This window comes from Salmo salar, chromosome ssa27 (genome assembly GCF_905237065.1).
Source record: "Salmo salar chromosome ssa27, Ssal_v3.1, whole genome shotgun sequence".
Taxonomy (NCBI): domain Eukaryota; kingdom Metazoa; phylum Chordata; class Actinopteri; order Salmoniformes; family Salmonidae; genus Salmo; species Salmo salar.
In genome coordinates, this window is record NC_059468.1 from 2,471,442 (window position 1) to 2,488,771 (window position 17,330).

The following is a 17,330-nucleotide window of genomic DNA, read 5'->3' on the forward strand; positions in this document are numbered from 1 at the left end:
ATTACTCATCTCATATGTATATACTGTTTTCTAAACTATTCTACGGTATTTTAGTCACTTAATAATGTTGGCATCGCTTGCATTACTCATCTCATATGTTTATACTGTATTCTATACTATTCTACTGTATCTTAGTCCGTTCCGCTCTGACATCGCTTGTCAATATATCTATATAGTCTTAATTCATTCCTACTTAGATTTGTGTGTATTGGGTATATGTTGTGTAATTTGTTAGATATTACTTGTTAGATATTACTGCACTGTCGGAGCTAGAAGCACAAGCATTTCGCTACACCCGCAATAACATATTCTAATCAGGTGTATGTGACCAATAACATTTGATTTGATGTATTTCAATGGTTGGTTTGTTAAATATGATACACCAATCCGTTTTTTATAGTTTACTCCAGTACTTGGGTCATCCCTCTCCCTCTCTCTCAGCAATCCCCACCTCCTGTCACTCAAGGAGAGCACTTGTTGTTGCTCAACCACGAGATCATTTACCGACAGTTCACAGAGAGTTACTGTATTCTTTTTGGTTCACTCTTTGGTCTGCATGGTTAATGCAACAGATGTAACAATATATTGATGACAATGATACTGCTTTCAGGTTTGATTCTTAATATAAATCCACAAGCGTTCTATAATTACACTTTTCATTTGTATATCTTACTGTCTGCAAACAGCAATTTTTTTTTCTTAGCAACTTGTGTTAGCTAACAAATTGTGTTAGCCACTTATGCTAATCGCTAGTTAGCTGGCTAGTTGTTTGTGCAACAGTATCTTCTAAATCAGAGAGAAATAGGCGAAGCATCAATATGTTAGCTACATGAAGTAAAAGAAAACATTAAATGTAGCCAAAGATTATAGGGTTCCACTCCTCTGGGAAACACTGACCAACACTTTGCTTCCTACCCTGTAACAATAACATCTTCAAAGAGATCCTATTAGTATTCTAATTCCTAATTCTATAAACGGCCCAATATTACATTCTAACAATAAAATTTAAATAATCATTCTATTTCCATGACTCCAACTGTAAGGGGTGCGTACTGGCGGCAGAGAAGTCAGGCACAGGAGAGCAAAAACTGTGTTTCCCAACGGCGCAGTTTAATAATAAATACCACCGGAAAACATAACAATCAATAAATGGGTACAAAACCCGACGCACACCAGACATAACGTGCACAAGCACTTACAATAAACAATACCGGACAAGTACATGGGGGGAACGGAGAGTTAAATACACAACATGTAATTGATGGAATTGAAACCAGGTGTGTGAGAAGACAAGACAAAACAAATGGAAAATGAAAGGTGGATCAGCGATGGCTAGAAGACCGGTGACGTCCACCGCCGAACGTCGCCCGAACAAGGAGAGGGACCGACTTCGGAGGAAGTCGTGACATCAACAGTTCACCCAAGTGTTTTTATCTAAATTGCAATTGCAATAAATGGTAAATTTTTTGCCCATATCGTGCAGCCCAGGTGGCAGTGTGGAAATGATCTCAAATGAGATACACTTTTGGTTCAAGTTTTATTGAACAGTATAAAACAATCAGAATGGAGAAAGCCCCATTGAAATAACTTATCATTTAAGTGTTGACACCCTAGGGTCATAAACAACTCAAAGAAAATGTGTATTCAGGTATTGTCAAATACCGTCAGAAATTTGAAACATATTTTGAAAAGGATAGTGTATTTGAGGGATTTAAATTCAACAGCTCCTCCATTGGAGGAGGCATTGAGATATCCCACTAAACACAGATAAGTACTGCTGCTAAGCAGCAGAGAGAGCTGATTCAATAGGTGAGGATGTTAACTTCTTTGGGATAGGGGACAGTATTTTCACGGCCGGATAAAAAACGTACCCGATTTAATCTGGTTACTACTCCTGCCTAGAAACTAGAATATGCATATACTTAGTAGATTTGGATAGAAAACACTCTAACGTTTCTAAAACTGTTTGAATGGTGTCTGTGAGTATAACAGAACTCATATGGCAGGCCAAAACCTGAGAAGATTCCATGCAGGAAGTGCCCTGTCTGACATTTTGTTGTCCTTCTGTTGCATTTCTATCGAAATTACAGCATCTGTGCTGTAACGTGACACTTTCTAAGGCTTCCATTGGCTCTCTAAAGCCGTCAGAAAGTGGAATGGGGTGTCTGCAGTCTCTGGGCAAAGTATAGGAGCAGAGTTTGTAAGTGGTCAGCCTGGGGACAGTGACACTGGAGATGCGCGTTCACGAGACTTCTCAATTTTTTTCTTTCAGTCTTTGAATGAATACAACGTTGCCCGGTTGGAATATTATCGCTATTTTACGAGAAAAATAGCATAAAAATTGATTTTAAACAGCGTTTGACATGCTTCTAAGTACGGTAATGGAATATTTTGCATTTTTTGGTCACGAAATGCACTCGCGCGTTACCCTTCGGATAGTGACCTGAACGCACGAACAAAACTGAGGTATTTGGATATAACTATGGATTATTTGGAACAAAAACAACATTTGTTGTGGAAGTAGCAGTCCTGGGAGTGCATTCTGACGAAGAACAGCAAAGGTAATCCAATTTTTCTAATAGTAATTCTGAGTTTAGGTGACCCCGAAGTTGGCGGATGTCAAAATAGCTAGCCGTGATGGCCGAGCTATGTACTCAGAATATTGCAAAATGTGCTTTCGCCGAAAAGCTATTTTAAAATCGGACATAGCGATTGCATAAAGGAGTTCTGTATCTATAATTCTTAAAATAATTGTTATGTATTTTGTCAACGTTTATCATGAGTAATTTAGTAAATTCACTGGAAGTTTTCGGTGGGTATGCTAGTTCTGAACATCACATGCTAATGTAAAAAGCTGGTTTATGATATAAATATGAACTTGATTGAACAAAACATGCATGTATTGTATAACATAATGTCCTAGGAGTGTCATCTGATGAAGATCATCAAAAGGTTAGTGCTGCATTTAGCTGTGGTTTGGGTTTATGTGACATACAGTGAGGGAAAAAAGTATTTGATCCCCTGCTGATTTTGTACGTTTGCCCACTGACAAAGAAATGATCAGTCTATAATTTTAATGGTAGGTTTATTTGAACAGTGAGAGACAGAATAACAACAACAAAATCCAGAAAAACGCATGTCAAAAATGTTATAAAATGATTTGCATTTTAATGAGGGAAATAAGTATTTGACCCCCTCTCAATCAGAAAGATTTCTGGCTCCCAGGTGTCTTTTATACAGCTAACGAGCTGAGATTAGGAGCACACTCTTAAAGGGAGTGCTCCTAATCTCAGTTTGTTACCTGTATAAAAGACGCCTGTCCACAGAAGCAATCAATCAATCAGATTCCAAACTTTCCACCATGGCCAAGACCAAAGAGCTCTCCAAGGATGTCAGGGACAAGATTGTAGACCTACACAAGGCTGGAATGGGCTACAAGACCATCGCCAAGCAGCTTGGTGAGAAGGTGACAACAGTTGGTGCAATTATTCGCAAATGGAAGAAACACAAAAGAACTGTCAATCTCCCTCGGCCTGGGGCTCCATGCAAGATCTCACCTCGTGGAGTTGCAATGATCATGAGAACGGTGAGGAATCAGCCCAGAACTACACGGGAGGATCTTGTCAATGATCGCAAGGCAGCTGGGACCATAGTCACCAAGAAAACAATTGGTAACACACTACACCGTGAAGGACTGAAATCCTGCAGCGCCCGCAAGGTCCACCTGCTCAAGAAAGCACATATACATGCCCATCTGAAGTTTGCCAATGAACATCTGAATGATTCAGAGGACAACTGGGTGAAAGTGTTGTGGTCAGATGAGACCAAAATGGAGCTCTTTGGCATCAACTCAACTCGCCGTGTTTAGAGGAGGAGGAATGCTGCCTATGACCCCAAGAACACCATCCCCACTGTCAAACATGGAGGTGGAAACATTATGCTTTGGGGGTGTTTTTCTGCTAAGGGGACAGGACAACTTCACCGCATCAAAGGGACGATGGACGGGGCCATGTACCGTCAAATCTTGGGTGAGAACCTCTTTCCCTCAGCCAGGGCATTGAAAATGGGTCGTGGATGGGTATTCCAGCATGGCAATGACCCAAAACAAACGGCCAAGGCAACAAAGGAGTGGCTCAAGAAGAAGCACATTAAGGTCCTGGAGTGGCCTAGCCAGTCTCCAGACCTTAATCCCATAGAAAATCTGTGGAGGGAGCTGAAGGTTCGAGTTGCCACACGTCAGCCTCGAAACCTTAATGACTTGGAGAAGATCTGCAAAGAGGAGTGGGAGAAAATCCCTCCTGAGATGTGTGCAAACCTGGTGGCCAACTACAAGAAACGTCTGACCTCTGTGATTGCCAACAAGGGTTTTGCCACCAAGTACTAAGTCATGTTTTGCAGAGGGGTCAAATACTTATTTCCCTCATTAAAATGCTAATCACTTTATACAATTTTTGACATGCGTTTATCTGGATTTTTTTGTTGTTATTCTGTTTCTCACTGTTCAAATAAATCTACCATTAAAATTATAGACTGATCATTTCTTTGTCAGTGGGCAAACGTACAAAATCAGCAGAGGATCAAATACTTTTTTCCCTCACTGTATGCTTGCTTGGAAAATGGCTGTGATTATTTGTGTCTATGTACTCTCCTAACATAATCTAATGTTTTGCTTTCGCTGTAAAGCCTTTTGGAAATCGGACAACGTGGTTCGATTCAGGAGAAGTGTGTCTATAAAATGGTGTAAAATAGTCCTATGTTTGAGAACTTTGAATTATGACATTTTGTGGTTTTAAATTTGGCGCTCTGATTTTTCACTGGCTGTTGAAAAGTGTTGGGACGATTTCGTCCCACCTCCCCTAGAGAGGTTAAACACACAGTGGGAGGATAGGAACATGATATGCACAGAGCACATCTCTCTAGCATTGGGGTCTCATTTGCTCCGACCTCTCTCTCTCCACTGAACCATACAAGCCCCTCTTGAACTCAGCCTCCAATCTCATGAGCTACTACATAGAGTACCAGTCAAAAGTTTGGACACACCTACTCATTCCATGGTTTTTCATAATTTTTACTAGGTTCTACATTGTAGAATAATAGTGAAGACATCAAAACTATGAAATAACACATAGAATCATGTAGTAACCAAAAAAGTGTTAAACAAATCAAAATATATTTTATATTTGACATTCTTCAAAGTAGCCACCCTTTGCCTTGATGACAGTTTTGCACACTCAGAGGTGAGCCAAGAAATAAAGAAAGGGGTTTGATAGAGGGCTAGGAGTGCTGGAGTGATGATGCTGGGCTTGGCTCAGTGGGCTGCATTGCTACTGTTGTTGACTGTTCATTGTGATGGATACTAGGCATCAAATAGGCCAAGGCTATACTAAGCCAATGTTCACACCTGAGAAGTTCTGATTATTCCAGGTTCATTACCACTTCAAAGCCTCTTAAAATAGGCCTAGTGCTCAGAATCAGAGCTGGTTTATTCCGCTCATAACAATTTCAAAACACATTATGCAACCTGCTGCTGCGGCTACTCCGGTCCAAAATAACCCCCCTGGGAGCTGGTTGGTCTTGCCCAGTTACCCACAGAACACAGCTGCAGATGGGGGGGTGACAGCAAGGTCCTGACTGTCCCTAACAGAGAGGGAGAGGAGGGGGACTCTAAATGGGGGGGGCTCACGACCCAGGGACCATAACGTCACCTAGAGTGTGAGAGCAGCAGAATGGGGGGAATGCATGGAGTCTCATTTAGGATAAGCCGTTCCCAACCCTGTTCATTCAAGGCGTGGGGGTAACAAGGGGTGGGGGCGAAGCTGGCAGCCAACCTCCCTAGCAATAACAAAGTCATCTCATCCTCTACCCCATAGCTAGCCCATGTGCCCTATGTGTACCCAGCCCCCCTCTGCTTCTGACACCTTCCAAGATCACACCATAGTTTACATAATATCATGCAAAACCTCTCACAGACATCAGTGATCACTCTAGAGTTCACCAGCCAAGCATAAAAGATGATAGACCTATCTATTGAACCCAAAAGACTGGATCCCCGTAGAGAACTGGAGACATATATGATTTCTGGGGGACTAGGGATGTCCTGCAGTCTAAAAACAGCATCACTTAACATTCATTTACTCTATGATGTGTATGTTCTCAAGGCAATGACACACAAGAAGCATGGGATCTAAAGCTGTCAATGTCAACAGCAGCGCATGTTACAGTATAACCGTGTAACTGACGGTTACGGATGAAGACTGCCATGAAAATTAAAGACAGGACGGGGGGGAATTTGTGCAGTTGAGTCGGTTTCTACGTTAACATGCTCTTAACAACGTGATGATGCTTTGTTGCTCCTTGCTGAAACAAGAAACTAGCAAAGGACACTTTGGTTGCCTAGGCAATGCCCCCCACAATGCAGCAGCAGCACACACCAAAATAGAATGAATAGACCTGGCTTAGAACCTCTATCCCTGGCAATTTGACTGGTAAACTCATGGGTACACTCGCATTGGCCCTCTGGTATTGTGACGCAATACTTGGTAGCACTTTACTTGATACCCAGTGTCATAACACATTATGACACATCATAACCATGCCATAATATGTCATAACAGCTGACATAACTTGTCATAACATGTCATAACACTGTCATGAACCAAATATTTACACTTTTGTGACATATATTGCGTTATTTTATGGCTGTTATGACACCTACATTACATAAGAGTGTCAAAACCCAAATGTATTCAAATTCGTTTTTCGCTGCCAAGAAGTTTCCTTTAGTTTTAAAGTTTCTTAAGTCCTTTTTTGTTGTTTTTACAGTCATGTTTTTTTAATCATATGTTAAAAAGCTTGTAGAAAATACACTTTATGACACGATCCTGAAGCATTATGACCATCCTGTGTCACTGTAATTGGACTAAGACAATAATGCTTCTTGACAGTGTCATAAAGTGTATGACCATCATACTCATACAAGCCAGATAGGCCTATCACATACATGCCCTTATATCAGTCATCAGTCAAAAAGAGGGTGTCTTGTCCTGCTCCTGAAATCTGCTCCTGTATTCATCCCAGTAAATCAGCAACAGAGCATTGGGGTAGCTGCATGTTTAACATCAATGTGTGTGCAATTACAATGATAATTTAATATGGTTAATAAAAAAAAAGTTATATAACCATAGTCTGTTGACATGTAGGCTATGTTGTAATGCAGTGTTTCCCAACAAGGGGTAATTGGCCCATCCACAGGGGGTACTTGAGAAGACTCATGAGACCATAGGCTTACTGGTAAAATGCACATGAGGGGGTACTTCAGGGGTACTCCAGGCAGAGCAAAATATACTTGGTGGTACATTAACAAACTTGGGAACCACTGGTGTAATGGAATGTTTTGCCTTGTGTGGTAGGTTTTGTATGTTTTGACACTCTTATGTAGGTGTCATAACCAGCCATAAAATAGTGCAATATATACTATATACAGTGTCTTCGGAAAGTATTCAGACCCCTCTACATTTCCCACATTTTATTACCTTAGTCGTATTCTAAAATTGATTAAATAAAAAACAATCCTCATCAATATACACACAATACCCCATAATGACAACACAAAAACTTTTTTTGTTGTTGCATTTTTACTAATTTATAAAAAATAATTACAGAAATACCTTATTTACATAGGTATTCAGACCCTTTACTCAGTACTTTGTTGAAGAACCTTTGGCAGTGATTAGAGCCTTAAGTATTCTTGGGTATGATGCTACAAGCTTGGCACAACTGTAATTTGGGAGTTTCTCCCATTCTTCTCTGCAGATCCTCTCAAGCTCTGTTAGGTTGGATGGGGAGCGTTGCTGCACAGATATTTTCAGATCTCTCCAGAGATGTTCAATCGGGTTCAAGTCAGGGCTCCGGCTGGGCCATTCAAGGACATTCAGAGACTTGTCCCGAAGCCACTCCTGCGTTGTCTTGGCTGTGTGCTTAGGGTCGTTGTAATGGTGGTTGGTGAACATTCACCCCAGTCTGAGGTCCTGAGTGCTCTGGAGCAGGTTTTCATCAAGGATCTCTCTGTACTTTGCTCCGTTCATCTTTCCCTCAATCCGGACTAGTCTCCCAGTCCCTGCCGCTGAAAAACATCCCCACAGCATGATGCTGCCATCACCATGCTTCACCATAGGGATGGTGCCAGTTTCCTCCAGACGTGACGCTTGGCATTCAGGTCAAAGAGTTCAATCTTGGTTTCATCAGACCAGAGAATTTGGTTTCTCATGGTCTGAGAGTCTTTAGGTGCCTTTTGGCAAACTCCAAGCGGGCTGTCATGTGCCTTTTACTTAGGAGTGGCTTCCATCTGGACACTCTACCATAAGGGCCTGATTGGTGGAGTGCTGCAGAGATTGTTGTCCTTCTGGAAGGTTCTACCATCTTCACAGAGGAACTCTAGAGCTCTGTCAAAGTGACTATTGGGTTCTTGGTCACCTCCCTGATCAAGACCCTTCTCCCCCGATTGCTCAGTTTGGCCAGGCAGCCAGCTCTGGGAAGTGTCTTGGTGGTTCTAAACTTCTTCCATTTAAGAATGATGGAGGCCAATGTGTTCTTGGGGACCTTCAACGCTGCAATTTTTGGTACCTTTCCCCAGATCTGTGCCTCGAAGCAATCCTGTCTCGGAGCAATACAGACAATTCCTTCGACCTCATGGCTTGGTTTATGCTCTGACATGCACTGTCAACTGTGGGACCTTATATAGACAGGTGTGGGCCTTTCCAAATCATGTCCTATGAATTTAATTTACCACAGGTGGACTCCAATGAAGTTGTAGAAACAATTCAAGGATGATGAATGGAAACAGCATGCCCCCGTGCTCAATTTTGAGTCTCATAGCAAAGGGTCTGAATACCTATGTAAGTAAGGTATTTCTGTTTTTTATTTTTAATACATTTGCAAACATTTCTAAAAAACTGTTTTTGCTTTGTCATTATGGGGTATTGTGTGTAGATTGCTGAGGATTTGTATTTTTTTTTAAGCAATTTTAGAATAAGGCTACCTACCCCAATGCATATCACCAACTGTAAAGTTTGGTGGAGGAGGAATAATGGTCTGGGGCTGTTTTTCATGGATCGGGCTAGGTCTGGGCGGTTTGGGTTTTTATATAACAGTATTTTAATGTTTGGTTTGTTAAAAGTGATACATTGTGTGTAACTTGCATTTTTATAGTTTACTTCGCTACTTAAGTCATCTCTCTGCGCTCTCTCTCTCCAAGCCACTTAACACATTAGACCTAGCCCCACACCCCGTCACTCAAGGAGCGCATGTGTTGTTCCTTGACCACTAAACACTTGCGTTCAGTCTCTGCATGGTCAATGCAGCACATGCAACAATGTTGATGACAACGATGCTGTTTTCACTTTGCTTCTTAATATAAATCCACTTGTGTTCTATAATTGCACTATTAGTTTGGGTTTCTTACATCTGCAAACAGCTAGTTTGACTTTTCTTAGCAAGTTGGGCCTAAATTTTGTAAGCCGCTAATGCTAATCGCTAATTCTAATCGCTAGCTAGCTAATACATGTGCTGAGTCAGAGCAAACGTAACTAGCTATACAGCCTGATAATACCAGTGATGGTGTAGACGTACATTTGTGCAACAGTTTCTTCTATATCAAAGAGGAATACTCAAAGCAAGAATATGTCAGCTGTTTGAAGTAGCTAAGAAAAAACATTCAATGTAGCCAAAGGCTGCGGTCCAAACACTTAAGACACCCTATCCCCCCCAGCCCTTAAATTAAGTGGACACTTCTGATGACGTATCATGACGTCTGACGAGTATACACTTGCAGGGCAAGGGCCAAGGGAGGAATAAATTATTTTTAAATGGACCACCCTTGGCCGGAAATTCGTCATTCGTTCATCCCACGATGATTGTGGGTGCTTTATATGCGCTACAGTCAATTATGAGTGCATGTCTACTTATATTAAATATATAATTATTAATATACGCCTAATGTATGATAGCTAGCAAATTAATTAGCTAACTAACGTTAGCCTGCCTAGCTGGAACTTCTGAAGAAGGAAAATGTTTTATTTCTACAATTTCCAAAAGATAACCAAACAAAAACATATTTACTTTTTACGAGACGTGTTTGTGCCGTCATGTGCATTAGTAGCACAATTTCTAACTGATTTGCATTCGTTTTTACTTACATGTTGACTTCTCTATTGATGTTGTTTTTAAGTTTTTGCTGACTTTTCCTAGCAGATGTACAATCGTCGTGAATTTAATTATGGGGAGTTTCAGGCCCCGGAGTGAACATAATTGTACACTCGCAAAGCCGACTAAAAACGAGGGAGGCGGGGCTTACATTGCAAACTTCCCTTGCTTGGCTTTGTCACGCCCTGACCCTAGAGAGCCCTTGGATTCTCTATAGTGGTGTAGGTCAGGGTGTGACTGGGGGGGGGTGTTCTAGTATGTGTATTTCTATGTTGGTGGTTTTGTATGGTTCCCAATTAGAGGCAGCTGGTAATCGTTGCCTCTAATTGGGGATCATATTCAGGAAGCCCTATCTCCCACATGCTTTGTGGGATATTGTTTTTGAGTGAGTGCATGTAGCACTACGGTACTGCACGGTCGTTGTTTGTTATTTGGTTTGTTTAAGTTTCACTAAAATAAAGATGTGGAACTCCAATCACGCTGCGCCTTGGTCCGTCTCTCCTCACGACCGTGACAGGCTTATCATGACAGGGATTCCCCTAAGGGCATAAGTGGACGAGGGTGTGTCTTTTAAGTGTTAGGACTGCAGCCCAAGATTATAGGGTCCCTTAGGAAACACATTATAGGGTCCCTTAGGAAACACATGTCAACACTTTGGTTCCTACCCTGTCACAATAACTCTTCCCTGGCATTTTCATTTGTTGTCATGTCAAAACACTGTATTCAAAGTGCCCAATATTATATTCTAACTATAGATTTAGAATAGTCATTCTATTGCCGTGATTCCAACAATTCAACCAAGCGTTTTGCTCTAAATCACAAGTCTAGATTGATTGCCCTTATCATGCAGCCCTACGTGGCAGTGTGGAATTGATCTCAAATGAGTGCAGAAAATGTAGAAATTAAATTATTTTTGGTTGAATTGAACAGTATAAAACAATCAGAATGAATAAAGACCCATTGAAGTCACTTAGAATGTATGTACTTAGAATGTCCCCCAAAAAATGTAAATACTGTGATGTGATATTTTGGCCATATCACCCAGCCCTAGTTCAGGCTAGGCTCCTTAGTTCCAGTGAAGGGAAATCTTAACCCTACAGCATACATTCTAGATGATTCTGTGCTTCCAATTTTGTGGCAAGGGTTTGGGGAAAGCCCTTTCCTGTTTCAGGATGACAATGCCCCTATTCACAAAGCGAGGTCCATACAGAAATGGGTTGTCGAGATCGGTGTGGATTAACTAGACTGGCCTGCACAGAGTCCTGACCTCAACTCCATCTAACACCTTTGGGATGAATTGGAACACCGACTGCGAGCCAGGCCTAATCGCCCAACATCTGTGCCCAACCTCACTAATGCTCTTGTGGCTGAATGGAAGCAAGTCCCCGCAGCAATGTCCCAACATCTAGTGGAAAGCCTTCCCAGAAGAGTAGAGGCTGTTATAGCAGCAATTTAATGCAATATCATGCCTATTTGTATTTGTATTTATTATGGATCCCCATTAGTTTGCTGGGGTCCAGCAAAATTACGGCAGTTTATACAATTTAAAAACATTACAATACATTTCACAACACACTGTGTGCCCTCAGGCCCCTAGTCCACCACTACCACATATCTACACTACTAAATCCATGTGTATGCATAGTGAGTATGTTATTGTGTGTGTGTGGTGTGTGTGTGTGTGTATGCATGCGTCTGTGCTAATGTTTGTGTGGCTTCACAGTCCCCGCTGTTCCATAAGGTGTTTTTTAATCTGTTTTTAAATCTAATTTTACTGCTTGCATCAGGTACTTGATGTGAAATACAGTTCCAAGTAGTCATGGCTCTACTGTATGTAGTACTGTGTGCCTCCCGTAGTCTGTTCTGGACTTTTCTGGGCTGTGGCATGTCTTGTGGGGTATGCATGGGTGTCCGAGCTGTGCGCCAGTAGTTTAGATAGACAGTTTGTTGCATTCAACATGTCAATACCTCTCATAAATAAAAGTAGTGATGAAGTCAATTTCTCCTCCACTTTCAGCCAGGAGAGATTGACATGCATATTATTAATATCAGCTCTCTGTGTACATCCAAGGACCAGCCGTGCTGCCCTGTTCTGAGCCAATTGCTAAGTCCTTTTTTTGTGGCACCTAACCACACGACTGAACAGTAGTCAAGGTGCGACAAAACTAGGGCCTGTAGGACCTGCCTTGTTGATAGTATTGTTAAGAAGGCAAAGCATAACTTTATTATAGACAGACTTCTCCCCATCTTAGCTACTACTGCATCAATATGTTTTGACCCTGAAAGTTTACAATGTAGTGTTACTCCAAGCAGTTTAGTCATCTCAACTTGCTCAATTTCCACATTATTTATTACAAGATTTAGTTGAGGTTTAGGGTTTAGTGTGTTTTGTTCCAAATACAATGCTTTTAGTTTTAGAAATATTTAGGGCTAACTTATTCCTTGCCACCCACTCTGAAACTAACTGCAGCTCTTTGTTGAGTGTTGCAGTCATTTCAGTCACTGCAGTAGCTGACGTGTATAGTGTTGAGTCAGCCGCATACATAGAAACTCTGGCTTTACTCAGTCAGTGGCATGTCATTAGTAAAAATTTAAAAAAGCAAGGGGCCTAAACAGCTACCCTGGGGAATTCCTGATTCTAACTGGATTATATTTGATAAGCTTCCATTAAAGAACACTCTCTGTGTTCTGTTAGACAATAAACTCTTATCCACATTATAGCAGGGGGTGTAAAACCATAACACATACGTTTTTCCAGCAGTAGACTATGATCAATAATGTCAAAAGCTGCACTGAAGTCTAAAAAGACAGCCTCCACAACCGTGATATTGGAATGATATGTTCGACGAGCAGGTATCCACATACTTTTGGTCATGTAGTGTATGTCACAACAGTTATAAATATATGTGCTATGACAAGTTATGTCTGCTGTTATGATATATTATGACATGGTTATGACCGTGTCATAACGTATTATGATGCTGGATGTCAAGTAAAGTATTGCCTAATACTTTCGGAAGACACATTTCAGTTGAATGCATTTAGTACAATTGACTAGGTATCCCCCTTTCCCTTTCCCTGGTAATGTAGAATGTTAATTCAAATGATGTTTACTGATGTGGCTCATGCAATGGAACATATGTTTTGTAATGTCAGTTGAGTTTAATCAACAAATCACAGCAAATATTGATGGGTACACTTCCTGCCCACACTTCCTGCTTTGCTCCTATGGGTACACCCGCAATGGCCGCCAGTCCACCCATTATGACATTATTGACTTGAATGGGGACTATTCATTCTATTTCTATGGCAGCACATGGCAGCAAATGCAGTCAGGAGCTAAGGAGAGGAGAAAATGTGAGTCCCCCAAAAAATATTAAGGAGGCCGCGGTCATTTGGCTGTCCAATTACCGTAATCCAAAACTCCATGACCGTCACAACTCTATGTGTGTGTGTGTGTGTGTGTGTGTGTGTGTGTGTGTGTGTGTGTGTGTGCGCACACGCGTATAGTAGTCTATAAGCTATGTTTGCATTTGAGTTTGTGTGGAATAATTTAATCAATATGGTTTTGAGTTTGCTTATCATGTCAGACCAATGAACAGTGTGTGTGTGTGTGTGTGTGTGTGTGTGTGTGTGTGTGTGTGTGTGTAAAGGGTCAGTTACTGTATAGCCTATCTGTTAAAATGAGCACTTCCATGTTAAATGAAATTCACTGTGCATTGGACCCTGGTTTTTGTCACTGTGAATGTTAAATTAATCGTTGTGGGTGACTGGTTTAGTGTAGGAGTGATTTCAGAGCCAGCCAGGTTCTCTCTATTCCAGGATGTTGTTACTGGGCCTCGTTCCAGGCAGGGGAGGTGACGTAAGTGAGGAGTTGCATAGTTCTATAGACACGCCAGTCCCCTGAGTTGTATCTCCACTGTCACACACAGGCCAAACACAATACCAGAGCCAGCAGAAAATAGCATGCCCCCGCCCCCAGAAAATAGGCTAAAGCATAGGCTACACAGAAATGGAAACCATTTCCACTCGTCTCTATAACACATTTTCCTCTCCTTGTATGTACAACCTAGTAACCACAGGTGTCTACATATTCCCCCTTCCCTGTCATTCTCTTCTTATCTAGGCTATTTCAATACCCTATAATCTATTATTGTGACTGACATCAACTTCCATTCATTAGATAAACAAACATCCTATTCATAATCTATCAATTTTTATCAAAGGAGCATGCTCTGTTTTGTTTTGATTCAATTATCTCTAGTCCGCTGACACATTTTCCTCCTCTACTCCTCTCTCACCTTCCTCCTTCTCCCTCCCTTCTCTCTCTCTCCTGGTCTCTCTTTAATGCAGCCATATCTGTTCCTGTCTCATTTTCTCCCATTCCGGCTAGTGAAGAGTGGGAATGACCATTTCCTTTCTAAGAGACATGCAGGGACTCTCCCCTTGCCACATTATTGCCCTCTCTCTTCCCCTCTGAGATACATCCTATAGAACACCCTCTATTCTATTCTGCAACCACAACCACTATTCTATGGTACAGCAAGACAATGTCAGAGATGGAGAAGACACACACCCACACACACACAAAACCAAACATACTCATGTTATCAGAGCAGACCTACCGTCAGCACATGCTCCCCTTCACAGTTCCCCGCCATCTGGGCTAAAACATCAGTGGCAGCCGAGGCAGCTGTGGCGTTAGCCGGCTTCTTCTCTCTTATCTCCCGTGTGTGTCTGTGTGTGTGTGTGTTTCTGTGAGCGTGTGTCTGAGCTCCAACTGAGACACTAGAATACTGGGCTGCTCTTGCCTGCTCGTCTGTGTTTATTCTGAGTGAGAGAGCAGAGCACTGCCTGCCTTAAAACAGACCTGCTCCTCTCCGACAAACCCCTCCTTTCTCAGCAGCCAATCCCCCGCCACCATGAATATTTCATTTGCCCAGCCAAAAGCGCACGCAGGCGGGCATACACACAGAGAGGACATACACAGAGGACACACACACACACACATACCCCCCCCCCCACACACACACACACACCCACAGTGGCATTCAGGGCAAACACCCACACGCACACACATTTCTCACAGACATTACCCAGAGGGCGAGGAGAATTGAAAAGGACAGACAGAGATGTGTTCATTAAGTGTCTCTGCCTCCATTGATTCTGCTACATGCGTGATCATTATCACAGTCTCAAGGTCATGTACACATCTTTCAGCACCTTCTAATTCCATGGAGACTCATGACTCATGCGCTCAGAATAACCCATCCACAATCAGTTCCATAAGGTCGTAAAACATAGGACATATGGGGTGGTCAGTGTAACATCATGCTTATGCAATAGTAAGACAGAAAAGGGTCAATCAAGGGCTCTATATGTGTCCCAAATGACACCCTTATACCTACATAGGCCCTGTGGGCCCTGGTCAAAAGTAGTGCACTATATAGGGAATCAGGTGCCACTTGGGACTCACTCTAGGTCTACAACATGAGGAAACTGGTATTTCAAATAGACCTACACTACCTAAATCAAATCCATTTTACTCTTTCAGTCGCAAACACAGAAAGGTACAAGTCATTAATGACTAGAGACAGGACAAAGCCATACAGCTGATCATTGCCTCGCATTAAATACAGTTCCGTGGAAACTGAGGGGCAGGGTGACACCTAATGGCCGACTCTGAATCTCACACGGAGGCAAAGCAAGCCAGCTGACACACACACACACACACACACACACACACACACACACGCTGAAACAAACATGGGGGATTGTACATTCCTACAATTCATAAGAAAGCAAGGCAAGGCCAATTTGCTAATTTAGGATTTGAAGGTCAGGCTCCCTAATTAAGTTTTTGTACTGTGTAGGGCTGGGCGATATACCGTATTTGACTATATACCGCTATTGATGCACGGACCGGTTTGGGTTTTTACTTTACCTTCTATAACGGTATTTGTTTGGTTTGTTAAATGTGATACGCCGTGTGTAACGTCCATTTGTATAGTTTACTCCGCTACTTGAGTCATACCTCTCCGTTCTCTCTCTCTCTCTTGCCGCTTTCCACACAGACTTGGTCCCACCCCGTCACTCAAGGAGCACATTTGTTGTTGCTTGACCACGTGACACTTTCGTTCAGTCTGCATGGTCAATGCAGCACATGCAACAATGTTGATGACAACAATGTTATTTCCACGTTGATCTTAATATAAATCCACAAGCGTTCTATAATTACAATATTAGTTTGTCTTTCTTATATCTGCAAACAGCTTGTTTGTGTTTTCTTAGCAAGTTAACCACTAATGCTAATCGCTAGTTAGCTGGCTAGTACTGGGTCAGAGCAAACATAGCTAGCTAATACAGCCTGATACCAGTGCTGGTGGAGGCCTAAATCAGCATGTTGTTTATGGAACAGTATCTTCTAAATCAAAGAGGACTAGGCAAAGCATGAATATGTTGGCTACATGAATAAAGATTTAATGTAACCAAAGATTATACGGTCCCCTAGGAAACACTGAACATCACTTTGGTTCCTACCCTGTCACAATAACTCATCAATGGCATTTTCATACGTTGTCATGTCAAACAACACTATTCAAAGTGCCCACTATTATTTATATTCTATAGAATTAAAATAAACATAATATTTCCATGATTCCAAAAGTTCACCCAAGTGTTTTGATCTAAATTGCAATTGCAACATTTGGTTAAAAATATGGCCAAGGTTTTTTGCCCATATCGTAGCAGTCCGGAAATCAAATCAAAAGTTTATTTGTCACGTGCGCCGAATACAACAGGTGTAGACCTTACAGTGAAATGCTTACTTACAGGCTCTAACCAATAGTTCAAAAAAAGGTATTAAGTGAACAATAGGTAAGTAAAGAAATAAAAACTACAGTAAAAAGACAGTGAAAAACAGTAGCGAGGCTATATACAGTAGCGAGGCTATATACAGTAGCGAGGCTACATACAGACACCGGTTAGTCAGGCTGATTGAGGTAGTATGTACATGTAGATATGGTTAAAGTGACTATGCATATATGATGAACAGTGAGTGTCAGTAGTGTAAAGAGGGGTTGGCGGGTGGTGGGTGGCGGGACATAAAGCAGATAGCCCGGTTAGCCAAT

General features: G+C 41.7%; 1 protein-coding gene across 4 annotated transcripts in view; it reads right to left on the reverse strand.

The window, feature by feature from the left end:
- The window catches only part of LOC106588196 (sodium bicarbonate cotransporter 3), a 76,288-nt gene extending 61,235 nt beyond the window's left edge, over nt 1-15,053 (reverse strand). For all 4 annotated transcript variants that reach the window (XM_045709202.1, XM_014176953.2, XM_045709203.1 and 1 more), the window contains exon 1: nt 14,826-15,053. In XM_045709202.1, the coding sequence (XP_045565158.1) occupies nt 14,826-14,861 (36 nt within the window). In that variant the 5' untranslated portion in view covers nt 14,862-15,053. The remainder of the gene's footprint in view (nt 1-14,825) is intronic.
- Nucleotides 15,054-17,330: the final 2,277 nt, after the last annotated feature.